A 27711-nucleotide genomic window follows, 5' to 3' on the forward strand; every position below is an offset into this window, starting at 1 on the left:
TGCCTGAAAATCCTTTCAGACAAGATTTTTTTCCTCATATCCAACCTAAACCTCCCCTGGCACAACTTGAGGCCATTTCCTCCTGCCCTCCGATTTTATTCTAGGATTCTCTACATTTTCAGCCTGGAGAGGAGAAGGCAGGGGGGAACTCTTCCATGTGCAGCAATACTGGAAGGGAGGGTGCCAAGAGGATGGGGCCAGGCTCTCACCAGCAGTGCCAGGATCCGAGGAGATGCACAGGTACCTGTCAGACCCACTCTCCCCCTCCTCCTTGTGCTGCTCCACCAACCAGAGGGATTTCCCACCTCTCCATTCTGGTATCACTGCAGTGCTTTCTTTCATTTTCTGGCTGAAATGACCTGCAATGCAGAGGCTCACTTGCTGCACTGATCCTGCTGCCAGATCTGTAATCCTCAATCCCCCTGGGGAATGCCTGGAGTAGGAAACCATTTGGCATGGCAAGCACGTCTGCATTTTCCTGGCTGCATTTTTTATTGTCTCTTTGCTGCATCCCTGACTTCAGTTAAGTTTTCCTCCCTTTCATCCCTCACTTTCTCCAGCCTCCCCCAGTGCCTTCAACTGAGCTCTCAATATCCCTGAGCTCCCCTCTCTTGGAGACACCTGTCCAGGTGTGGGGGGACAGCACATTTACCCTCATCCATCCCAAGATTTTCATGTAGGGCAGCAGATCTGCAAATGGAAAAAATGTGGGGAGATTGAACTCTTCCCTTGGCAGCGGCATCCTGTCCTTCCTGGGAGGCTCCAAAGGCTGACTGAGGCAGATTCCCTGCTAATCCTGCCCTGCCATGCAGGGATTTACAAGTTATTAATTATAGGGACCTTGCTGGAAAAGCAGTGCAAGCTGCAGAGCAGCCAGACTTCCAAGAAGCAAAAGATGCTTTATATAGAGATGATGCAGTTTTTGTTTTCTTTTTTTAATTACTATCAGCAGTGAGAGACATTTGTGCTATACAGGAAAGAGAACTCGCCCACTTGCTTTGGTTCAATATTTCCATAAAACAAACAAAAAGAAACCTTGGCACAATTTGGAGTCAACATCACATCGTTCATCCCCATCTCTTCTACCCAATCTGAGTTCTATTAACCTTTTTGAAAATCACTGAACCCCAGACTGGTTTGGGATGGAAGGGATCTAAGATCACCTCATTCCATCCCTGCCATGGGCAGGGACACCTTCCACTGTCCCAGGTGCTCCAAGCCCCAATGTCCAGCCTGGCCTTGGACACTTCCAGGGATCCAGGGGCAGCCACAGCTTCTCTTGGCACCCTATGCCAGGGCCTGCCCACCCTCACAGGGAAGATTTCCTCCTAATACCCAATCCATATCAACATTCTTTCAGTTTAAAGCCAAAATCTGGGAACCAAAGCAATCAGAGGAAACCCTGGTTCTAACAGATCCTGCTGCTGAATTCCAGGGACCCACGTTTCACCCTCTGCACTGGGAAAGCTCCCCAGATTCCTTCTCTCAACTCTGCCCAGCAGGAAATAGAGCCCTGGAGCCTTCGTGTTTCTTTAGCACCTCTCTCTGCCTCTAAGTGGTCGCTTTGTGCTGCTCACACAGTGCCCATCTCTCACCTGCAGGAAAGGCAATTCAGGGAGGTTTTCATGGAAATCAGCTTATGGCAAGAACGATGGGATCACAGCACAGCTGCTGCTGGTTCTGTTTTGGGAAGGAGAACAAGCAGAGGCACGAAGGTGGTCTGTTACAAATGGAAGAAAGGAGAAGTGGAACCGCAGTGGAATTAAGAGTATTAAAATCATTTTTAAGCCATAGAAGTGGTGAAAAGGACCCCAAGCAACAAGCAAAAGTGAAAAGAAAAGGACAGAGCTGTCAAAGCAGCAAGGCAGAACAGTAATTTTTAAAGGAGCACTGTGAATCCATACAAAAGGCAGGAAAGATGGGATTTCTCAAAGGCAGAGGCTGCAGGAGCTCAGGGGAAAAAAAGTGACGGTCCGTGCAACAGCTCTGTGGGAAGAGTGGAAGTGAAAAAAGGTCCAATCCAACCCCACAGCAAAGTGCTGTGCTCCACGAGGGAGAAAGAGTCTCCAAAACCAGGGAGCACGTGGAAATTATGGATCATTTGGCACTTACCAACCGGAGGAAACTGGGATTAGCCCAGCAAGGGGTCACTTGGTCACTGCCAAGAGTGAGAAAATCCAACCTGGAAACACAGCCCACAGAGGGATCCCAAAGCTGGAGAGGCTTGGGATGCAGTGGGAATACTCCTGGCACAATTAGGCAAATCAAGCCTATGAAGGGACAATCACTCTGAAGGGTTGTTATCAATCACTCCCCTCGCTTTCTTTAAGCAATTATCCTAATTGCATCAAGGCTATTAAGCAATTATTTTGATAACTGGAGCTTTGTTGCTGGCTCTTCATTTCTGGCAACGTTTTGTTCTTTGTATAAATGCCCCCTCCAAAAGATGTTTAAAGCTGGCTTTAAGGATGTCCTTTTCCCGAAGCACAAGATTCAAATTTCCGTGGAAAAGCACAAATTCCCTCTCAATGCTCATTTTTATCGCTGGATTTTCCCTCAATTCCCCCTCCCCAAATCTCCCAGGGCACCAGGGATTTTAGTTCCACTTTTTTATTATTCAACTTTTTATACATAATAAATACAAACTTTTTACAGCCAATATAAAGAAAGCATTTGCACTGATGCTTTCAGGGTGTACTGAGCTGTACACGATGCGACGGCCGATACATGCCCGGTATGAAGAAATCATAGTTAAAAAGGAGGCATCTTTTTTACAACTTTTCTTCCTTTTTCTTTTTTTTTTTTTAGCTTTTTTTTTTTTTTTTTCACTTTTGTTTTTTAAATAAAATTAGCAGCTCTTACAGAAAATATTTTAAAATACAACTAAAGAGACTTTTAAATAAAAATTTTCTGGATTTTTGAAAGTCCGGGTGTGAAGGACACAGAAAAACTGGCCAAAAGAATTGAACATGAACATTATGGCAAAAACTTGATTTTTTTTCTGCGTTGTGAAGATCTCAAAATATTTGCAAACAGTTAAATCTTTTTTTTTTTTTTTAACTTTTCTTTTTAAACTTAAGAATAAGTTTGATAAACACATAAAAAGACCTCAAACAGATCAACAGGACAAGAGGTGCAAAAGAAGGAATAATATGGAAAAGACTTCATTGGACAGTCACTGATTCCATAACTGATCCATGAATGGTTGTCCTCAGATATCCTCACTCTTGGTTAAGGATCCCACTGGGAAAGGAGACTGGCAAACACTGGATGTCTCAGAGACCCAGCCTGGGTTGGGATTTCCAAGTATGTGCAAAGTTTATGATAAAATCTTGTTAGATGAGTCGTTGGGTTTTTGTTGTAAATGCAGCCTCAAAAAATAGCCCTTGTTAGTAAACTAAAGGTAGAAAACTTACTGGCTTTGAAAAAAAAAAAAAACCATGAAGACACAAGAGAACCCATGAACAGCTCCAAACCCAACCTCGGGATGCCTTTGATCTGAAGTTTTCATCTGATGGAGAATGCTGACAATATTTCAGTCAGTACCAAATGAAAAATCTGTTTTCATCCAGTTTTTCCCTCTTCTCTAACGATTTCATTCCACATTCAACTTCAGAACATTCTCTGCCCTTTTCTCTCAAGAAACCAAAATCCAAGCTCCCTTTTCAGACCTCTCTGAGGGGAATGTGAAACTCTTTTCCTCTCGGTTTCTTTTCTGAGAGGAATTGGGCACATCTCGGGCATGAAGGTGGTGTGAAGGCAGATCCTGGAGCTGCTCCTGGCTCCCTGGCTTTGGCTGGTTAATGGGATTGGGGTGGGAAAAGGCTACAGGACCATCCAATGCAACAACTAAATGCATGTAAATACTCTAAATGGAACTGCTAACTCTAGAACTCAGGTGGTTTGATGACAAATATACACTGCTAACGTTGGATAATAAAGTACACGGCAATAACTGGGATAAGAGTGACCCAAAATGCTTTAAAATATAAAACAAACCCAACAAAAAAACCAAAATCCCCAAAATCTGCTAAGAAAAAAAAAAAAAAAAAGAAAAAAAAAAGCAGCTCAATTTCCAGATCTAGACAAAAATTTCACTTGCTTTTTCTCTTTTCTACCCGTTGGTTTCTGCTGTGGAAGAAGATGTTGCTGCTGGTTCAGCACCTCCATGTTAGATTCTCTACGAGTAAATGCACTGAGTAAACACAAAAATCCAAAGGCAGAATAGAATGTTCAGCTGTGAATCACTGACAAGGGGAGCACCCATGGAACGAACGCTTTTGCTTCTCCAGGAGATCATTTTCCCATCTCTTCCTTTCTGCAGGGGGATTCAAGAGGAGCCAGCCTCTCCTTTAGACTTCTTTTTTTCTGTTCCCTTTTTCATTCTTCTGATGAATGCCTGATGAGGCAGGTGATGCTACTGGAAGGATCCACAATCTTTAACACATTCCTATGGCAACAGTAATATACTGTACTAATGCACAGGAGCAAAGGATGCTAAGACTAAGCTGCACGAACGGGGCTCTTTCTTTGTCTCCACATAAAAATGGAGCATCTTCAGCCAAGAAAAAAAAAGCCAATCTTGGCCTGTCTTGGTTTGTGCTAAGAGAGGAAGAATGACGTAGAGAAATCCAAACGAACAAACGAAAAAAACAAAAGGCACAAAATATTCATGACTGTGGGAAGGAATCCGCCAGGTCACTGCCACATAAAATCCTCCCTAGCGCTCGCTCTAGTCCAAGTCTTCATCATGCAAAGGTGCCTAAAAACGAGATCGACCAAAAGCTGTGTTTGGCCTTGATTGTAGCACTACTAATTAGCCAGTCCCCTCGTTACACCAGAGTGATTTCCACGTCCTCGATCTTCTCCGTGGGCCGGCGGTGGTGCTGTGTCGGCGGGGGTGGAGCTGCTCGCACCTGCAACGTTCAGAACCAGCCCGTGACTACCACAAAAAGCCAAATTCCACCACAGAAACCCCTCACAGAAATTCCCTGTGCTCAGGCCTCCAGGTTCACCCCCTGCAGGTGATGCAAACAAACAGGCTGTGTGTCCAGTGCTCCCCAACAACTCAGCCAGCAGGGATTTTCCTTATGACCTGGCACGGATTCTCTCCAGGGTGCAATCCCACATCTATTCCACAGCCTGGGAAAGGCTCATCACATGCTGAATCTGATGGTGGTTTTGCTTGGAATTTCTGTGAAGTGGGAAGTACCAGGATGTTTTGCTGCACCTGACTCACTGATACTTCATCAATCACTGACCTCAGCAATACACACCCAAAATTCGATGTTGTTTTCACACTCTGTCACATCAGTCATTTTTGCTCCTGACAGAGATCAGATTTAGTGCCAACAGGGTTTTTATACCACCGTTTCAGAATACACCAGGCTTGCTCTGGAAAACATGAACTGTGGAGTATTCTTGCACCAAACTGCCCAATACTACTGCAGTATTCAGAATATATTATTTGAATATCCAAAAATGCTCTTTTTCTGCAACCTCATTCACTGAGGAGGCCAGGAAAACACAAATATTGTGTTTTAGAATGATCTGGTTTAGGGCTTTGAAAGCCTTAAAAGTTGATTTCAAAGGTAATCACAGGAAGTGGATTTTGTCCAGTTCTAAGTGATTTAATTCTTCCCTTCCTTTTCTGGCAAATGTCCTTTTTCCTAGTCAGCAAAGACAACACAAAATCCTCATCATTAAGAATCGTGAATCCAAATCCCTCAAACCAAAGGGGCTGGAAATAAATAGAATCCCAAATGTGCAGGAAACTGCTGGAAATCAGGAATTGTATAAACCACAGGACTGACCTCTTCTGGCATTTACCCCCCCACCTCTTTTTCACCTCTGTTTAGGGGCTGTTACTCTTTGAATATCAACATCAGTATGTTATAGTATTTGTAATATTGTAATAATGTAATATCAATATAATTTTATAATATTATATAGTATTTTATCAGTTAAAACCACAGGATGAGCTGGTCACTTACAGGCCGCAGTTTGCCATAGGAACTTTCTGGAGGAATTCGTGGAGGCTGGGAGAATCCAGGGGACTCTGAACCAAAGCTGTTTTCTGAGAAAATAAGCAACACTCTTTTACAAAGAAGGCCCTCAGTATTGCTGAATTTATGTTGCAAAAATGCTCTTTTTGTGTCTTTTTGGCCCCCCTCTGAAAAGCTTCTAAATGAAACCTTTACCCAAAATGTTGGCAAATTTCTCACCATTCGTCGACGGAGATCTGGGGAAAAACTGGGATCCTCTCTTATCTGGGCTGGGATAGGGACTGCTGGGAGGCTGGTCATACAGAGGCAGTGGTGGCAGGGAGTTGTTGGCCTTTGGAGTTGGGGACACCTGTGCCAAAAAGAGGGAGAGGCTGCAGCAAATCCTCCCGGGCACATTTAACACACACACATCAGTTTTCCAAGCCATCCCTACTCCAGCAAGCTCCCTCTGGAGGAAAAGCAGCTGGCAGGGAAGTTTGGGAAGGAAAGCCAAGGTATCCAACAGGGATTCAATTTTGTTCAATCACAGGTTGCCACTGAGCAGAAATTTTCAGCCTCTCCCAGGTAATTCAGAGAGGATTTTTGAAGGTTATTCCAAACAAAAAGGTCACTCGGCCAAGTGAGATTCACATGAAAGTGTTGGGATCACGAGCTTGATCCCTGCCCAAATGCATTTAAATGGTCATTTTCAGGGTCTTCCCAAATCAAGGAATACTGAAAAATTCCATTGTAGAAAATAAGGGAGTGCAATTTCTATCTTCAAACTCCACACTGGAATGTGTCTGATTTTCTTATATGATATAAGGATTATAGAACTATGCTGTAGAAATGAGGACATTTTTGCCAAAATTACTGTAATCCAAAACTTGGTAGAATCCTGCCCCTTTAAAATTGAGAGGATATAAAACAGATTTAAGTATGAAAACACTAAATTAGGGCTGAAAGAGCCTGTAATTCTCTTTTTGCCAGGCTGTGTCTGCCACCTCAGTCTCTCATAAATTAATGACAGGAAGTAAACTGTGAATTTTCTCCTTTGATTCCTTTCTATCCAAATAGCTGCTTTTATTCACAAATTTGCAAGAATACATCAATTGATAGCTATTAGGCTGGTAAGAAACTAAAATGCAAGCAGTGAGGGCTCGGGTTGTTTTTTATTTCCTAAATTGGTTCTGATTTTTTTTTTTTTCTTAAATAGCTTCCGATTAGTTTTTCTTAAACTAGTTTTGATTTTTTTTTTTTTCCCCCCGTTCTGAAGAACTGCCAGAATCTTTGCAAATAACGAACCAAGCCAACTTTCCATACCTGGATCTCCCCAATCCACTGAGTCTCTCCATTCTCTGAAGCTGTGAGCTCTTCAACCAGCACCGAGGGGAAGACCCCAACACGGCCATTGAATTCTCCCTCCCAAAAACCATCATCATCCTGGTTTTCCTTGTTCAGGATGCGGATGATGGCTCCCTCTGGGAAGGACAGCTCGTCATCTGTCTGCCCGTCATAATCATAAAGTGCTTTTACAAAACAGACTGCAAAATGGGAAAGGGAAAAAAAAAAATCCAATGAGCTAAGAAAAACAATTTGAAGTATACATAAAGTTTGGTGGTTTTGAAGTTCTTTTAAAGATTCTATTATTGCTGAGCCTGATTATTGGGGTTTTTCTTAATTTTAATCTCAGCTGTACGAGCTAAAGGGTTGAATTATGCAGATTTAATATGAGAGATAATTACTGAAATAATTACTGGGAATGTCTATTTTCAGATACAGGTCAGTCTCTCTCTGTAACTCCCTGAAAGGAGGTTATGGCCAGGTGGGGCCTTTTCTCCCAGGAAACCAGAGGTAAGACAAGAGGAAATGGCCTGAAATTTCATTAGGGGAGGTTCAGGTTGGATGTTAAGGAAAATTTATTCCCTGAAATAGTGATAAAACATTGGAACAGGCTGGGAAATAGTGGAATTCCCATGCCTGAAAGCATTAAAAAATGAGACTTTGCAATATGGTGGGATTTGGTCAAAGGTTGGATTTCATGATCTTGGAGGTTATTTTCCAACCTTAATAATCCTGTGATTCCATGAAATCTGGGAAAATCTCCCAGACTCGATGCCCAGAGACCCAAGCTCGATATGCCACGTGTCTTTAACTGGAATTTACCATTGGAGTCTCCATTGAGGCTGCCTGGCACCAGGTCAGCCTCCGTGGAGTTGTTGGAGGTGTGGGACCGGGTGTCCAGTGCAGCCAGGGACTGCAGCATGCTCAGGAGGCTGCTGGAGGTCGGGAATTGCAGGTACTTCTCGGGCACATATCCCACCTGTCCAGCCTTGTTCCGTGCCTGTGAACCAACAACAACATTCTCTGCTTGTGAACACTGCTCTGGGAAGAGTCCCAGCATTTCCCTCTGGTTTAATTTTTTTTTTTTTTTTTTTGCTAGATTGAACGTGTAGGAAATGGTAATTTTTCTCCAGACCTAGATGTTTATTAATTTTTATTTGTTACAGTGAGTGCTACAGCACTTCTAGTTAACAAGTTAAAAATGGTGATGTATTTCTTTTAAGGTCTAATTGTTTAATTAAGAACTAACACTTAACTTTTGACCTGATAACTAAACACTCATGATCTGCAGTGCAGCATTTTTTATCTAATTACAAAAGTACTACCTAGACTTATGAAAAGAAGGTGAATCAGAAAAAAAATTCTGCCCTAAAACTTTCATTTTGCTCTTTATATACTGCTATATTTTAAAACTCCAAATTCTAACTTTTTCACTCTGTGATATTACACACTTCTATTTAAACTACAACACCTGTGATCCTAATTCTGTTATACAATTTTGGAAGCTTTTTCCACAGCCTCAGGTCAAATGCAATGTTCTTTTGGGGGTCAGAGCCTGACAGCACAGAAAGTTCAAAACTCCCAGTTTCCCAGGTTCCAACATGCCCCCCACCCCAATTTCTATCCTGAAAGAGTTCATGGGAACAGGCTCAGGAAATGATACCTTTACCCAGTCTTCCATATCTCCATCTTCGATGACCTCCAACACCTCGTGTTCCTCTATGGTCAGTTCATCTGGCTGAGAAGCCTGCAATGTAGGATAGGAAGGATGGGGGGAAAAAAAAGTGGCTTTAAGGGCAAGGCATGGGCAGTGGAAAGAACATTCCCATCTAGACTTTTCTTAGAAGTGATGTTTTTTTAAAAACTGAAAGCTTTAACATGATTTAAAACGTCCCAGTGAAGGTTCTGCCATTCACAAAAGCCCTTCTCCCTCAGAAGCTCCTCAGAAGGGACAGATGAATCTCCCTGAATCTCACCCTATCAGAAAAGCAAACCTCAAGCTCCCAAAGGCACATTTATTATTTGTTTTTTACATAATTCATTTTTCTAATCAACTAAAAAAAAAAAGTATCACTAACCTTATAGGAATAAACAACTTTGCAGGTGAGAGGGTAATTTCTGAGAGTACCAGAAGGACTAGAACTGCTGTCATCAAAAACATCCATGCTGTCTTCAAACTCTTCACCTTCTTCCTTTTCTGCATCAGCATTGACCTGGTGAAACAAATTCCAGTTGGCATTACAGCAGCTGCTAAAAATTGGTGAGGAAGTAACAATAAAAATGAGCAGGTTAATATTTTTCAGCGTGTGTTTTTTATGACTTATTGTTATTGAAAGTAATTCAGCTGGATTTCTTTGTTCAAGCACAAGCATGTGGACTTTAAAAAGCACTGCAGAGGATTTTGGAAGCTCCAGCTCAACTGCTGGACAGTTATAAAATCCATTTTTCACATAAGCTGTGACTAAAGTACTTTGGAGATGGCATTGCAGAGGCACAAATAACAGTTTAATGGAAAAAAAAAAGAGAATTTATGCTACTGAAACATTAATGTACCTGTGACCAGGAGTTATAAAATAAATCTGCAATGGAAATATTTAAAGCTTAAAAAAATAAACCCCCAAATCAACCTTCTAGCTGGTGTATAACAGATTTGCTGCAGTTTATTACAAAAATTCTTAGAGACAGGAAGATTTGTAAAAACTTGCTATGAAAGTTTAAATAAAACCTGAAGTCATTGTGCTGGAAAAATACAAGTTTGGGTAAGACTGCCATAAGCTGTGCTTTGGCCTCGTGCCTGGGTTATATTTTGAATAAATACTTTATCTCATGTGAAAAATGATGAACTATTCTGTGAAAACAGTTCTGTGAATCAAAGGCAACACTGCTATGTAGAGCCATCTTCCCTGTGTTTATTCCTATAAATCTGGGAGTGAATGTGGTGCTCCCTGTGAAAAGTGAGAGACTGATAAAAAAAAAAAAAAGTTAAGCTGAGCCTACAAATTCCCTGTGCAGTTGCCCTAAACCAGGTCTCTGACAGCTTTGCTCTCCTAGGCCAGGGCTAGAAAAGCACAAAACTTCTTCATGTTCTGGCTTAATTAGTTTTTATGTTACTATTTCCAAACCAAATCCTTGCAGTTCTGGTGATTTTTTTCTTCCTCACTAACTCTCATTCAAGAGCAGTTTGCCTCCATCTCTCCTTCAGTGTGTTCATGGATGTTGGGATAACCAAAAAACTGTCCTACAGCTGGGCAATGCTTTGGGAGATCAGCAACCAGCTAAAAACGGTGGCAAATTTGAGGTTTCTCCTCCTGTTTCTGTGCCTTTTGCTGTGCATGGCCCCAGCAGCCAGGGCTGACATCCAGCTGGGACATCATGGAAATCAGCAAATCATGTCTAGAAGGTTTGGGCAACATCTGCTCCTGGTTTTCAAACACGAGGAGGAGAAACACGCTTTCATTTTCAGTGCCTGGGCTGCTCTGAACTCCTCGGCTGGAATCATTTGGAAGCAAGCACGGAGAGGGAAAACAGGAAACTGAGAGGTTTGCTTGATGAGGCTCATCCTTCTGCACAGTCTGGGATGGAAGATGGCATCAGCCAGGAATAAATGTGCGGGACAGAAGGACACTGAAGGTGTGGGACACACCACAAACACAGGAAGAAATGCAGGGGAGGTGATCAGAAAAGCAGATTATATACATTTAAAAAAGATATAAATATAAATATAAATAATATATCTTGTTTTGTTGCACATATACAGAGATGGGTCCTGTCCCTATTCCCTGGGAGCAGAGCCAGACCCCCCCAGGCTGTCCCCTCCTATCAGGGAGTTGTGCAGAGCCACAAGGTTCCCCCTGAGCCTCCTTTTCTCCAGGCTGAGCCCCTTTCCAGCTCCCTCAGCCTCTCCTGGTGCTCCAGCCCCTTCCCCAGCTCTGTTAAACATTTCCCACTCCTCCAGGCTGGACTGAAAGTGCTGCTTGTTACAGACTGCAGTAATTCCTCTGAATTTTGGCATCATTTTGGTCCCAGCTCTAAGAATTCCATCTCTGGGCTGTCCCTGTCAGGCCTGCCAAGGTCAACAGAGCCTTTTTTAAATACAGGAGCCTACGTAAGTGTAAAAGGGGAAAATGAGACTCAGAGCTGAACCTCCCAGGCTGTGGCATCGCCTGGGACCAGCACGAGGGGCTCGGCTCCAGGACCAACTGTGCCATGCCCGGGGAGACTGGGAATGAGGGACTGGGAGCAGCCCAACAGGCACAGAGGGAAGTTAAAGGAGGTGGAGTACAAAAAGAAATGGAATAAAATCGCTGTTTAACACAGCTATGCAACAAATCCTCATCTATTGTGACCAGAGAGGATGTGAAGTGAAACTCGGCATGGGATTTCCTTTGGGATTTTGGAGGGCTGACACTCACATCTGCACACTCGAAGATCTCAAAGTAACGTTATAAACTATTAATGAAACTTCAAACAAACACAGGCCTTGGACACTTCCAGGGATCCAGGGGCAGCCACAGCTTCTCTGGGCACCCTGTGTCACCCCACCCTCACAGCCAAGAATTCCTTCCCAGCATCAAATCTAAACCTGCTCTGTCAGTTTGAAGCCATTCCCTGTGTCCTGTCCCTCCATGCCTTGTCCCCAGTCCCTCTCCAGCTCTCCTGGAGCCCCTTTAGGCTCTGGAAGGGGCTCTGAGGTGTCTCTGGATCCTTCCCCTCTCCAGGTGAGCACCCCCAGCTCTCCCAGCCTGGCTGCAGCCCTGGGGCAGCTCTGGACTCGCTGTATCCCATAGGAAGTGAGGGCAGTCCCTGGAGAGAGTCCCCGGGCAGAGGTTTTCCCCCGGAATCCGTACCAGGTGTGCGGAGCCGTTGTTGGTGACCGAGGGCAGGCTGGCCCAGCGCTCATTCTCCAGCTCCTCCATCACCTGGTTCATGGCACTCTTGAGCCACGTGTCCACGGACACCCCAATCTGCTTCAGCAGCTCCAGCCGTGCTTCTGCCTTCAGCTTGACGATCTGGGGACACAAACACACCGAGAGCTCAGAATTCCCCAGCATCCCGCCTCGCCCCCGCGTCTGCTTCTGATCCAGGAACCATCCGGGTGGCTCCCGAAACTGCCCCCTGTGGAAATGAGTCCCACTCCTCCAGGAATGTGGTGTGAGCCAAGACACAGGGAATGGTTTTCTGGAGGCCCGGCCAGTCTCACCAGTTGGTGGTTTTTAAAATAACACCTCTGAGTTTATGCTCGCTCCCAGTTCACACTGTTAAGCAGCTCAGTGTAGCTTTAAAGTCCAACAACTCAGTGCTTCCCAACATTTTTAAAATTAGGACTATCCACAGTGCAGACCCTTCCAGGTGACTAAGCTGGATGTGAAACACAAATAAAGCTGACAGGATACACACACAGACCACCTTCCAAGCGAGGCTCTTTTTCACCAGCATGTGCCAGAGATCACAGGAAACTCATTTGTTATGGAAGCACAATATGCTAATAATCCCCAAATTAAGTAAATATCACACTCCAACAAACAGTTTCAGGATTTCTGTCCTCAGAACAGAATGAAAATTGAGGTTTTCTGACAGCTGGGTTCACTTCAGCATCCTGGCACACTCACTGGCTGCTGGAGCCAAGGATTTAACAAATTCATGGCAAAGCACCACCCTGATCCAAATTAGTTCACAGTCGAAACAGGAGGGATGGGAAGAGCAGTGTAAAGAAATTCAGGATTTCAGCAAGAGCAGATTTGCATCAAGAAGTAGAGGGCAAACCCAGAGATAAAGTTAAGGATATTTTTGTTCAGACCAACCCTCTCAACATCCCCCTGCTGCCCTTGCTCATCAGAGGAACAAAAATTAAGATCTCCCAAAAATCCTTCAGAGAGTCACTGATGGGGGCAACAACAGAAACCCACTGAATCATCCTGTGTTCCCTTTCACAGCATTGGTCATTTTTACGAAGTAGCAAAGTTGCATCTCCTTTCTCTGCCTTCCAGCCCTTTCCACAGGGATCTGCAGCATCCCTGACACACCAAGCACTCAGCAGCACTGGGAATCCAAACAAAACCATCAAAAACTGGTGAGTTCAGGCAAAAATTAGAGCGAAATTCCCTTCCCAGTAGTGGCTGAAGCACAGCAGACTATGAAGAATACGTGTACAGCAAATTAAAATGCCAACACATTCTCTCTTACACAAACCCTTACTCTATACAAAATTCTGTGTTGAGCTGAAGTGGTAAAGGTATTCTTTTTGTTTTTGACATGCTGCTGCACTCACAAAATCAGAGAATTGTATCTTTCTACTAAGAAAATACATCAGAAATGACTGTTAACTTTATCAAGCTGAACCCTGAAAGATGTCTCCATTTTCGCTTAATTTGTGAAGGTGACTTTAAACCTGTCTCAATCAAATATTCTCAATCACTTTTGAGAGACACTATTTTAAATTCTACATAGAAGAAATGTGATTTTAAAAGAGTAGTTCAGTTGTAAGAGGGAAATTTATGATTTTAGATGCATCTTCATATGGCTACAGCTGCATGCACACGCTCTCCCCTGTAACCAGGGATGGAGAAAAGAGGATGGGCCAACTTTGAGAGGCTTTTCCTAAAGCCACTGAGCCAAGGGAAGTTTCCACTTCTCCATGCAAGGGGTCTCCAGGTGATTGATTAACAGTAAATAATGTTCAGAGAGCTGAGAGAGGAAACATTAAATACATTAATGTGCATCCCTTCTCTCCTGTTCCTAAGTATCCAAGAGTTTGAACAAACCCGTTCCAACCTTGGAGCTGCACAGGGCAGGGAGAACAACCTTGTCAAAGGCAATTTATTCACAGAGCTCCAGAATGTTTTGGGTTGGATGGACCTTAAAATCATCCAGTGCCACCCCCTGCCGTGGGCAGGGACACCTCCTGCTACCCCAGGGTGCTCCAAGCCCTGTCCAGCCTGGCCTGTAATACATAAATATATAAATATATGCACGGATAAAATTTACTTGTGGAGTGAAGTAGCTTTCCCCTAACTTGTCCTTCCATCCTGACACACATTTATGAGCACTTTCCCTGTGCCTCCACCAAGGAATTGCTCAGCCCAGTTGTTTTGCTGTTTACCTCGTTATGCAATTTCCAATTAGGCTGAGTTATGCTACAGCAATAAACATTGGTCCAGGCTGCTACAAACATCTGCAGTTGCTGTTAGTCCTTGCTCTGCTGCAGTTTGTTTGTACAAATTGTGAGCTAAAATAAACAAGCTGCTCCAAAATCCTTGAGTGTACTTGACAAGAGATTTTAATTCAATGTACCCAGCAAATCCAATGGAGTTCCCCGTCCCTATTTACACCCAGAAGCCTTAACAGTCAACAAATGTTTGTTCCAAACCACAAACGTTTTGAGTTTCATTCCACTGCAGACAAGCCATAAAAGAAACAGGAGCATTAGGTCAGGCCTGCACTTGAAAGTTATTTACAAGCTGAAATTATATTTTTACCTAAATAATTATGCTGGTAGACCAGAGTTAACAGCTTCCTACCTGTAGGAAAAATACAAATAAAATACTATTCAGGAGCAGTACTTGATTGTGCTACTCACACAGAAACAACTACACATTTAAACACGGTTAACTGGTGGCCCTGGCACTGCTGGGTTGGACTCAATGATCGTGGGAGTGCCTTTCCAACCTCAATGACTGTGATTCTACAAAGATACAAACATTTCATTCAAACATCACTACATCTGAATCAGCTTGAGTTTGATGCTTTTGTTAGACCAGAATAAAACACTAAGTAAGAAGGAAACAGAGTAATAGTGGTGATTTCAGCACACTGGGTCATAAGTTTCTCTGAAAGTCTTGTTCCCTTGAAAGATCATCACATTTAAAACCAAACAAGGCTTCAACCCCTGGTTTTCCCTGCCTCCCACTGCATGGTCCCCAGGGACACTCGTGCTGTGCCCCCTGACTGAGTGACTCCACTGACAGACTGGAAAATACCTTAAATCAAGGGGCCCCTGGCATCCCCAGCAGCTCTGAGCATCTCCAGGAAGGCAGCTGAGCTCCCAAAGCCCAGGAATGCTGGAATCCAGCACTGGCTCTGAAATCTGGGTGCTGCCCAAATTTCATTGTTAGGAAGTCTCACTGCAGGACAAACATTTTCCTGTGGAACAGTGAAATTGCTGTTTACAGTCACCAATTACTGGTTAATAGCTCAGGACTGGGGTATTTTTACACTGATTAAAAAGCCATCAGCCACCCACAAAATGCAGAAACTCTTCTGGGGAGTTCCTGCTTCTCTGAGCTGCTCTTTCTGCTGGGAGGATCTAAGAAGATGAAAGGAAAAACCACCCAAGTTTTAGAAAATATAAACACAGTTATCTATTCCTCACATACCTGACGTTGCTCCACATGGGAGATGCAATAGTTTTATTTATTTACTGTTCCAGTCTTAATTAAGCAGTGGTTTCAGACCCACATCTTACTCAAGATGAAGATACACAGCTGCAAGGCAGGGAAATGAAACCCAGCAGGAACATTACAGAGCTGTTCCCCATTCCCAGGAGAGAAAAGGGCTGGAAAGAAACCCAGAGTTCCTTCACATCCCACAAACACCTCAGATCCAAGTCCTTCAAAGCCATTTCAAAAGGTATCAGGGTAAAAATCACACAGAAATGCAGCAAATGTTGCTCCTTCAATATTCTGGTTTAAGTTTTTGTTAACACCAGTTTTAAATTGACTTTCCTGAAAGCACAGTTGCTTTATCTGCCATGGCTTTTCAAGGTGCAGAACAAACCCTGTGCCATGCCCAGATTTTTTTCTCCTGAAGAATTCAGAATTATTTCTTTTACACAAAAGTTGTACTTAGGAGCTAGATACTAAAATCAGATTAAATTAGGATTATGAGGAGACCCAAACCATCTTCCGTGAGAAATGTTTTATTTCACTGCAGTATTTTTTTCAATGGCAGGAAAAAAAAATCATAGAATCCTGAAATCATTTAGGGTGGAAAATCCCTCTAAGATAATGGAATCCAACTGTTCCCCCAGCAATGCCATGTCCCCAAGTGGTTGGACACTCTCATTTGGCAAATTCTTTTAGTCAGGAAGAAATCAACGTGGAAAGATTCTGGCAAAACGTTCTGGAAATCCATTATCTGTGTTTCTGTTCCCATTTAGAAACCCTTTTTGTTGAAATTCTAGGCTTTTTAATTGAAAAATATATCAAAATGAAATAGTATTAAAATTAAATCGTTCTCTTCAGGAACAGTCAAATTTTGGGCCACTGGAATTATGATACAGTGATAGGCAGACGTGACTATAAATCAGTTTCATTTATAATTAAGTCTTGGAATGCCCTAAACTTTTCAAATCCCAAACTGAGTCTTACTCCATGCAGTTCAGTTTTAAATCACAGCCTGCTGTGTTAAAGTAGGGGTCTTTGAGGAAATAAACCAAAAAATTCAACTTGCACTGCCTTGCTGGGGTTTGGGGTGGAAAACCCAAATCTGTGGCAAAACCATCCCAAACCAAAACCATAAATCCTGTCCAACACAACTCACCTAAAACCTGGATCCTTTTCCTGCACCAGGTGGGGAATTAGCTCATAAATCACATTTTCCACCACAACACCGAGTGAGTTTCTTTTCTAAGTGGGAGGCTGGGTGGGAGGTTTGTACATGTATTCCAGGAGTTAATTTATATGCTAAATAATCTGCATGGACTGAAATCCAACGAGGCTGTTGGGGTGAAGCAAACAGGAAATGAGGCACTGGCACACAGAATACCTCTCCCAAGGGAATTCCAAGGTTAAGGAAACACAGGGGAAGCTATTCCTGGAGAAGAATCTACCTGTACAGCTCCAGCCCAACTGGCAGATGGATTTTTCCCAAGCTTTGGCATATAAAACATTAAAGATCCCTAAGTATGGAATTTGCAGGGTTTAAGAAGTGGCTCTCAAGCTGCAGGGAACGGGGCTTGAATGGAAATCACCCGGATTCTGTAAGGAGATGTGTGTCTGTAAAATGTATGTATGCAAACACCTATTGTCACGTTTCTCTGTGGTCCTGGGGTGAGCACTGGTTCTCCATAGAGTGAAAAATGTTATGGACATTTAAATTCAGTAAGATTTAGGCAGAGGCTGGATTAGAGATACCCCATCAACTTCCACTGTCCCAGGTTGCTCCAAGCCCCAATGTCCAGCCTGGCTTTGGACATTTGAAGGGATCCAGGGGCATCCACAGCTTCTCTGGGCACCCTGTGCCAAGGTCTCCCCACCCTCACAGCCAGGAATTCCTTCCCAATATCCCATCTATCCCTGCTCTCTGACAGAGGGAAGCCATTCCCCTTGTCTTGGCACTGCCTACCACGTAAAAAAATCATTCTCCCCCTCACTAAACTGCTTTTCACTGAGAGTTTGAAATTCCTGCTCTGTGGATGTCACCGGGATTTTTCCAGGCCAGTCCTCAATCTGCTGACCTGGAAAGAACAACAACTCCTACACATCTCCTGCAGGGAAGGCACCTGGCTCCCTGCACAGCTCTCCCAGCCTTTGCTGCTGAGCTCAACCAGAGATGCCAATGAGTGGCATTTTACAAATTCACCTTTTCTTTAGATTAGGTGCCTTATTCCCTGGAAGTGCTCCAGGCCAGGTAGGAAAGGGCTTGGAGCAATCTGGTCTAGTGGAAGGTGTCCCTGCCCACAGCAGGGGTTGGGAATAAATGATCCTGAAGGTCCCTTCCAACCCAAACCATCCTGTGGTTCTGTGACTCCATTCATTTTCCTGAAGCATATGGAATTCACTTTGTTCCCACTATGACACAACACAGCAATAAATATCCACAGCCAAATACAAGCCCTCCACGTGCAATTAAAAATGGCCCTACACCTCTGAGCTGATCAAACCGAGTAAACAGCACCACAGTGAGCCTTCAGCACATCTAATCTGGTACAAACACTCTCTGGAGAGCTGTAGATATCCTGATGAGGACACAAAATGCATCTCCCTATAATTAAGTGGGAATAGGATTAATTGCTGTGGAGGCCCAAAGACCTGAGAGCAAATGGGAAACCTCCCACCATCCTGGAGAAGAATCATGTCAACCCTGGGACAACTGAACTGCTTGGGGAGACCCAGGCTGGAGCCTTGGGTCTGAGAGAGGAAAGAGGAGATGAGAAGAGGAAATCCCCTGTGCTGGCACTGCTCAGGCACCTCCAGTCCTGGGGGCAGCTTCGGGATCCTCAGGACAAGAAGGACACTGAGGGGCTGGAGCAGGTCCAGGAAAGGGAACAGAGCTGGGGAATGGGCTGGAGCACCAGAAGAGGCTAAATTCACAGTAAATTTCTGTCTCCAGTCATTGAAAGATAAAGGGATTCAGGCAGTGGGGAAATGTAAAGATCAATTCCTTCCTTCCTGCTGTTACAAAAATCAAAGGTGAAAACACTGAAGTTCTATTTCAATTACCTAAACTGGGTGAGTGAGTACAGAGAAGCTCCAAGAATGGTTTATTTTCACAGATTATCAGTTTTCAACATAAATTTCCAAAGTTTTAATTGATCTCCTTTACAGCTGATGCCTGAATTGTGCCACTTGAAATCTGAAAGGAGCACCTTGTGCTCTCAGGGCTTGTCTTCATCAAAGTGGTTCAATGCTGCTGGGATAAGGATGGAATCCCTCTGGATCTAAACTCCACAGTGTGCCATTAACTACAGTCAATTTTACTGCTTTGCCAGTGCCAGAGGTATTATCACTCAAAATCTAACATTATTTTAACACTTCCTTTGAAAAGAAGCAATCAAACAAAAAGAAAAAAAAAAAAAAAAAAAAAAACCCAACAAAAATCCTCCTTTAACAAACCCCAATTTTTCCAATTTTAACACAAAAATGTGTGCTCTGGTTAGCAGTTACAGTCACATCTGCCACGTATCACCTGCACAGCACCAGCTCTGCTGGAATTCCTAATTTTCCCCCAGCTCTAATCAAGGAGCTTGCTCCCTGAAAACATCACAAGGAGAAATAGCTGTTATCTCATGGAGAAAAAGATCACAAATAACCCACTGAGCTGTGGATGTGCCAATCTGAGGCTTTATATTCATCTTGCAATATTTCCTGATCCTGAGTGCATTTTTACTCAATTCCTCTGCTGTGCTTTCAAACTACACCTGTTTGCACATCCCTGTAGTTGTTAAATCCATATGAGCTCCTCAGCTCCTCCCAGGGCTTAGATTTCCCTGGATTCAGGGTCTCCAAAGAAGAGGGCAGTGAGATGAGCACTTTTGTGCCCAATACACCCTGGAAAAAAATAAAACCTTTACCAATAAAACCCTCTCCAACTCAACCAGATAAAATTCACTCCAACGTGTTTGTGAAATTGTCTTCCCCTTCAGGAATGATGAGGACAGAAAAGAAAGGAGCGAGTGGATTTGCAAAGGAAAATGAGTGAGTCAAGAAACCAAAATGGGATAGAACAGACACAAAAATTTCCATAAAAATAACAAGCATTTCAAGAGAAAAGGAAAATAAAAATCAAATCTCTGTGTCAGCCTCACACACCTTCAGATGTGATACCAGAACAAACTCCACAGCCTCCTGTTTACAGCCTAAATAACTTTTTGCACAAATACCACTCCTCAACCCAGCCCTCAGTAATTCCAACTCAATCGGTTGCACTTAAATATGCAGGAATGTTTGGTTTTCACATACTGGAAGGAATTATAATGGCATTCCCAAAGAAAAGGTTTTAGCTCAAAGCTTAGCTCCAGGATATGTGTGTGCAAAAATCTCTTGTCTAATTCATGGTCTTGAACTCAGTCTTAGAGGAGTGGAGACCAACAGGGCTAAAAGAAAGAGCCATTCTCAAGTAGAAATAAAATCTCCCTAAATTCACTTATTGGCTAATCTGAAAAAAAATAAACAATGCTATACTATAAACAGCTTTGGTGGCAATACAGAGACATCCCACAAAGTGGTTTCCACACCATTCCAAAAGCTCAGGGATAACTTCATGTCTTTAAAAGACACAGTAGAAGAGAAAGAAGTTGGCAAAAATCCCCCAATTGCTGAGTTTCATCCTCAAATACTTGGCACTGGCACCATATTCCTTTGTAAAACAGGGCACATGTCAAATGTTAGAAAGATAAGGGATGGTTTAACTCCAACACACTGGAAAAGCAGGAAAATAAACTGTCTGTATTAGCTAAAACACATGTCTTGGAGAAAATAATATATAAAAAACCCTACTTCTTGGCACTTTTCTTTGGCAACTTCTTATCATGATTTTATTTCTTGCTGCTGCTTTTATCTTTCATCCTTGCAGATTTAATCACTAACTATGTATGTATAGATACAAGTATTTTGGAGTATGGTCTGTTGGAAATAATTTAGTCAAAACAGGTTTTTAAACCCCTTTCTGTAAGAATTAGGTTTTAAAAAAGTATATCCTGTATTTGCTTTAAAAAGGGAGTCTGAGAGTTCTCCTGCCAGGAGGAGGAATAATTTTGCTCTGTACTTTCTAACCCCTTCACCTGTAAATCACATTCCCAATTACATCAGGTACTCTGAGGTATGAGAAGCACTTCACTGAAACAATTAGGTTTCTCCTACAGTTTTAATTAAGCAACCCACTCATCCAAAACCCAGCAGATCAGATCCTGCTGCCTGCAATGGGGTTTTTCACTCAGTGGTCATGAAAACAGTTCACTTTTACCAACCCAACACTGGCAGCCAAATAAAAAGTTAATTTCTTCATGAGTCTTAACCCACAACAGATCTCAAAAACCTCTGTAACCCTTTTAAAAAGCACCTCACAGTAAAATTAGAGATACAAGGATTATTTCCAGTGTTTTCCCAACAGTCAGATTTAGTTTGTGTATCAAAACCCACTACAACAGCATGTGGCAGCTGCTTCTAGAAGCTAAAAATATGAAGACAGAGATAAAATTACCATTTTCTGGTATTAATTCCTTCAAGCAGAAGAAAATTACTAAAACCAATGAGACTGTTTTTCAATCTGTTTCAAATAAAGCCCCTAAGTAGAGAGATTCTTGACTTTTGACAGTGAAAAATGCAGCAAGAGGATCACTCTTCATCAGGAGGTGTTTTTAATATCACTCTTCAGATCTGGAGTTTCATGAAGTTCCTTCAGTGATTTGACCAATACCAAATCAAGAAAAAAACCAAAACTTTAAATTCCCTGGGTTTTGATGCTAAACAGACACATTTCCAGTAACCAAATGAAAACAGCTGTAACAAACATCTACCTGTGGGAAGGAAGTGACAATGCCAAAGGAATTTCCTCCTCACCTCAGCCTTGCGAATGCTCTCCCTGGCTTCATCTATTTTCTGCTCCAGTTCTGCCCGGGTTTGCTCGGACATCACGGGCCCGTGGCATTCCAGCTCTTCCAGGGTCTGCCAGGAACAAGGAAACACACCAGGTGCAGTAAATGCCAAAGACAAAGACCTGTGACAATCAGGGAAGTTACTGTTCTGTTGGATGCTGGGGATGACCAACCAAGGTCCATGCCAGGAAATAAAAGGAGATGACTCTAAGGCTGCCCTCTGGCAGTGGGAAGCCATTCCCTGTGTCCTGTCCCCTTCCATCTCTTGTCCCAAGTTCCTCTCCAGCTCTCCTGGAGACCCTTTAGGCACTGGAAGAGGCTCTGAGGTCTCCTGGAGCCTTCTCAGACATGCCAGAGTATTCTGGATGTTGTTTTTCTCCAGCTGATGCTGTACTCGGGGTTGGAATTGTATGGATAAGCAGGAAACTGGGCAGGGTGTGGTGAAAGCACAGCAGACTCCTTCATGGCTGGATTTTTTGGGAGAAGAGCAAGAAACTTTGGTCTTTATTCTCCCTCCTAAAAGACATATTCAACACATTCCAAAATCCAGCTGCCTGATTGCCAAACACAGCCCTTGGCTCTTCAGAGCTGAGCCACAGACACAGAAACAGATTTATCGATTCCCGCCTCATTTTACATCTTCCCCTTAGATTTAACGGCAAATTCCCCCCGGATTTTCCTGGTGTGGAACACACTTGGAACACCCAGGTGAATGCAGGCTGATTCATTCCCTGGTGCCTGCAGCAGCTCCTGTCCCAAAGGAATGTGCCTGCCCCAGACCCACCCTCTGGCTGTGGATGATGTTCTTGTGCTCGCGGGCCACCCGTGTCGCCCATTTCCGCGCCTCCTTGTTCAGGCTGTGCTCTTCCGTCGTCCCCGTCTCTGATTCCAGCTGCCGGCTCTGCAACAGGGAAAAGGGAACAAGTTATGATGGCCCAGACCCCGGGCTAGACCTGTGTTTACCCACAGGGTAACTCTGTGTTATGTTTTATCATCCTGGGATCTTGTTTCTTATGAAACAAAGAAGGTAGGACAAGAACTTGTTGGTGAACTCTGGGATGGTACCAGGAATTCAATTCTCAAAGTGAATAGGCATTATAGGAAACAAAGATCATGGAATGGGTTGGGACTTGAAAAGCCCATCCAGTGCCACCCCTGCCATGGGCAGGGACACCTTCCACTGTCCCAGGGTGCTCCAAGCCCTGTCCAACCTGGCCTTGGACACTCCCAGGGATGGAGAAGCTACAGCTTCCTTGGGCAACCTGTGCCAGGGCCTCCCCACCCTCATGGGGAACAATTCCTTCCTAAAGATGAAAGATTTCATGTGACCAAGGGCCTCATTCTTTGTAAATTGTGATCAAACCACAAAGCCATCAAATATTTCAGTACAGCACGGCAGTTTCTGCTCAAAAATGTTTGTGTCTGCAAAACGGAGACTGAAATTTCCCATCACATTTTTGATATTGTTCCATCTTACTCCTGCCTTTGTTGTGTCAATTACAAAACGTAGAACTGTCCCTCTCAAGAAGTTCCAACTAAATCAAGATGAAATAGTTCTCCACTGTCTACAGGCTGACCAGAACAGAAACATTTCCCAGCATGGAATTACTGAAATAATTTCCAATCTTTCCATCGTTTCCATCTTAAGAGAGTGACAGAATCATTTGGGATGGGTTCCATCTTTGAAGATACCCAAGAGCCACCTGCATACAGTCCTGGACAACCAGTTCTGGACCAGACAACCTCCAGAGATCCCTTCAACCTCAACCAGTCTCTATGATTTTTTTCTTTCCTGATCCTGTCACTGCAATCCACAACCCCCCTGCATTCCTTTTTATCACAAGTTGACATCATCTTGTCCAGCCTTTGTGATCAACCAAAAAAATCCCTTATGAACTATGACTCAAGAACAGAGAATATACACAGAGCTGTTGAAGTGTGAAAAAAAATGCCTGTGTCACAAATTTCTCACTCTGTATAGTTCAAAAGACACCATTTTTCTTCATCAGGTGCAGTTTGAAACTAGAGAAAAAGCCCAAAAGGATGAAAAGGTTGTTTAGGCTGGAGAAATCCAAGGTTAGCCATCAGGAAAGGGTAAGAGAGCAGAAAGACATGGAATTATTTTCAGAGTAGCTGGGAAGCCTCCAGCTGTTGCAGAGAAGAGATGCTGTTATCAGGTATTTTAGCAGGAAAAGGGGGATGATTTGTGTCAAGGAAGGATGACAGTTTGATCATCTACACCAGCATTTGGCACAGACTGGGGTAAAACCAAGAGACACTGGGAGGCAAACTGAAGTCATGCTGAAAACAAGATTTTTCTAGCCTTTAGATTACACTGTCCTCATGGAAGAGACAAAAAATACTAACTTTGGTTGACAGCCAATCAGGGGATATAATTGAAAAAGAGGAAAAAATTGATTCAGCTTGCTACTTGTTCAGTGAAGCTCCTTGCCAAAGTTGAACTGGCCTTTATTCTGAGTGTCTGCAATGCCCAGCCAGTGTCCCTTTCCAAGCACAGGGAATTGTCACACAAGGTGTGGAGCAGCCCAGGAGAGGAAGAGGAGAGGTACAGGCTGGGATGAGCAGGTAGGAAGGTGAAGCTTCAGGTGAGGGTCTCTTCACAAATGCCCTCAATTTAATTACTAACTTGGCTTTTATTGAGGTGGATTTAGGGAATCATACTCCTTCATTACTGACTTCTTTAATTACCTCTGTTAAGCTACTCCATTATAAACTCGAAGAAGACAACACATGTATTTACATAGGCACATCCACTCCTTAAGATAACATTTCACCTCACTTTTTCCCAGTTTATCACACAGCTTCCACCTGAGCAGAATCTTTGACATTCCCTCTTCCCTATGAAACATCTGAGAGTGAAAACAGCCCATAACATATTTTCAGTGTTCCCACTGCTCTTGCTTCTACTCAGCAGCTCATTTTCATATGGAAAGAATCCAGACTTTTCAGTCACTTGGTAATCTTCTCCATTACCCCAAACGTGATTTTGGGTTTTAGTCTATTTATCAAAAGCACTTGACCAGAAAAATGAATGCAGACTTTGTGGCTACTCTTTAAGCACTACTAAAAAATAAAGGAATTTTGTAGGATCAGACTTGTATTATTTATAAAGCAGTATTGCACCCAGGCAGACCTCACCCTTCCTTAAAGGTCTAAATATAAAACAAAATAAAAATGCAGCAATGAAAAGCCATAATTCTGTACCCTCAGGGAAAGACAGACTGGACAGGAACATTGAGCAAATGAAAACCATTAAAACAGTGAGAAGAAAAGATCTAAACCAGATTTATCTGCTGGGGACATTGAAGTCCAAATCGTAGGGAAGAAGGTGGAGGAGCTGAAGGGTCTGATCCTGCCCTGATCTACTCCACGAAGATGAAATATTTTCAGGACTGGAACCTGGAACCTGGTGGTGCCAAGACGTGCAGTGACTCAATTTAACCTCTTCCAAAAAGAGAGGGAAACCAAAGCCACTCTCCATGGCCAAAGAATGAAGGGAGAGCCAAAAAACCTGAGCTAAACATAGATGGACACTCTGCTGTTCCCTCAGGGCTTGGATTACAATGCAAACAGTGTTTAGTGCTAAAAATTCGAGCAGTAAACCAACAGAAAGTTCTGGATGGCTCCAAGCAGCTAAAAAAGCTTAGGGGCAGCAATGCTGCTTCTTAAATTAACAAAAGCATTCGAGGCTGCAGACAAATGTCACTTCTCCATTTTGGGCTGAAATGTTGGTGCAGGTGCAGGATTTGCCTTCCAACAGCCCCAAATTCAGCCTGGATTCTTATTAATCCAGTTATATCTGGATGCAGATGGCACAGAGATGTCTTGAAAGAAAAAAAAAACAAAATAAAAAAAACCAAAACCAAACCACATTGGTTCTCGAGCCTCAAGGTTCCTTATTTTTTGTGGCTGATGCCTAAAAAAGTTCACTCCTAGCAAGGCAAAAAAAAGCAGGGAACATGAACTGCATGCAAAGCACTGACATAAAACACATCTAAAAAGGAGGCATTTCTTTTAAAAGGAGGTGAAAACAAGAAGTTTCCATGCCAGTGCTGCAGAGCAACACTCTAGGGAGGAGGAAGGAACACACATGACATTTTTCACACAACTCATTGCTAAACTCAGCAGTTCTGAGAAAATCGTGAGCCAACTTTGGGGCTCCTTTTAGTCTGTTATTGCTGAACTCGTTTAATTTTAATTTAGCCAAGAGTGAGCTGGGGCTGACTCATATTTCAGTCAATTTCCAACATTTCAAATTGGACACTCCTCATCTTTAAAAATTAAGATTTTTTTGCATCGAGGGGGGTTTTTTCCCCCCCTCAGAATAACAAAAAAGGACTTAAATCCATTATTATTACTATCACATATGTGATAATAATATATATATAATATATCACATATTATGTTACAATAAGGCTAAATCCAAATCAACCTATTACTGCTGCTTTATAGAAACACATGCTGCTTTTGAAACTAACACATTTATAATATATTATTAATACTAGACAATATTTTATTAATCCAATAAATTGATGAGGGGGCTGCAGAAGGAAGAGGAACATCTGACTGGGCAGGGATGTTTTGGTTTGGTTTGCTTGTTTCAGGTTTTTTGTTTTCATTTGGGTTTTGGGGTTTTTTTTTTGTTTGTTTCAGGTTTTTTGGTTTTGTTTTTGAAGTCTACTATCTCAAAAGTATGGATTTTTATTAAATATCACTGATCAACACAGCTTTGTTATTCCCAGGCCTTGATGTTTCTGTATTAAGAACTTTTGTTGTATTCAAGAGATGAAAAGCACAACCCTTTTTTTAAATTTAATTTGAACCTTGTTTATTTTTAAAGGCTTTTATTGTTCTCACCGAAATTAATCTCGAAATTAGAGTGCAGAGTATTTTTGTTAATTTACTTCTATTCTCACCCTCATAATTATCTTCATTTGCCTCAGCCCTCACAGCAGCTGCATTCCCAGCCAATTTTCCCAAAAATCTATTAGAACTAGAAATATGGAAAAATTGCCCTCATTAGGTAACCAAATACAAAAAAAAGACTTTTAAAATCAAGTTTGACCCAGAAAAATGGATTTTGTAGATATTTTCAATGCAATATAAACAGATTTGTAGTTCTTAAGTGGCCACTTCTTCCAAGTGCAACTTTTGCTCTCTGATCTTCACTGTTAGAAAATACTCAGAGCTTTGCTTAAACTGTGTTTCCTGACTGCAAAACCCCAAAGAATTCTAACTGTGTGCTCTCTAAATTAAAATTAGATGGTGAAAATTAAAATAAAATCCATTAGGTTGGGAGCCAATTTCACCTCATTATACTTAAGAGAAAAATCAGGAATGATCCTCACATTCAACCTAAGCTAAGTCCTCAGTAAATCCAAAACTTTTCTGTTTCTTGAGTATCAATCTCAAATAGAAATATTCGACCTCAGATCTTATTTTAAGCACAACCGGGGTGAGAAGAATTTAAAAAAAAATCAGTTTTAGACAGGTATAAGATGGGTCAAGTCACAGAAGGAAAGCAGAATTTTGCCCACTCACACCCACTGATCATTTCTTTACCTGAATGGTTGCAATTCTCCTTAAAAAAAGAATTCCCACGACTGAATAAAATTAAACAATTACTTCTTTCTAATATATATTTAGCCTCAAAAAGGTTATACTTAAAACCAGTCTGTTCCAGTATTAAAAGGTTGATAAAATTAAATAACTTAGGATTTTTTTTTTTTTCTTAGATTAAGCTTCAAGAAAGTTATACTTAAACCTGGTCTGTTCTGGTATTAATTGTACAGACCACTGTAAATATAGAAATATGGGCCCTTTTTGTACCTGTTTATGCAACTTATATAAAATTCCTTCATAGAAGATTCTCATAAATTCCAAGATGTTCTTCTGAAGGTGAAGGGAAAATTATCTTTATTTTCACAATCTACCCATAAAACAGTCAAGTTATATGTGGGGAAACTGCAAAACTTTCCACTGAACTTCCTGAGGTGTTTTTGTGCAAATTAAGAGGGGGGAAAAAAGATTCTTTTCGTGTCAAGAAGCTGT

General features: G+C 42.4%; 1 protein-coding gene across 2 annotated transcripts in view; it reads right to left on the reverse strand.

Annotated features, from left to right (window-relative positions):
- Positions 1-4697: 4697 nt before the first annotated feature.
- FCHSD2 (FCH and double SH3 domains 2) overlaps positions 4698-27711 on the reverse strand; it is a 117056-nt gene continuing 94042 nt past the window's right edge. For both annotated transcript variants that reach the window (XM_014888716.2, XM_088158627.1), the window contains 10 exons: positions 22424-22540; positions 21605-21709; positions 12176-12337; positions 9407-9541; positions 8992-9075; positions 8151-8328; positions 7308-7528; positions 6225-6354; positions 5994-6076; positions 4698-4916 (listed from right to left, as the gene is read on the reverse strand). In XM_014888716.2, the coding sequence (XP_014744202.1) occupies positions 4833-4916; positions 5994-6076; positions 6225-6354; positions 7308-7528; positions 8151-8328; positions 8992-9075; positions 9407-9541; positions 12176-12337; positions 21605-21709; positions 22424-22540 (1299 nt within the window). In that variant the 3' untranslated portion in view covers positions 4698-4832. The remainder of the gene's footprint in view (positions 4917-5993; positions 6077-6224; positions 6355-7307; positions 7529-8150; positions 8329-8991; positions 9076-9406; positions 9542-12175; positions 12338-21604; positions 21710-22423; positions 22541-27711) is intronic.

This window comes from Sturnus vulgaris, chromosome 2, assembly GCF_052056855.1.
Source record: "Sturnus vulgaris isolate bStuVul1 chromosome 2, bStuVul1.hap1, whole genome shotgun sequence".
Classification (NCBI taxonomy): Eukaryota; Metazoa; Chordata; class Aves; order Passeriformes; family Sturnidae; genus Sturnus; species Sturnus vulgaris.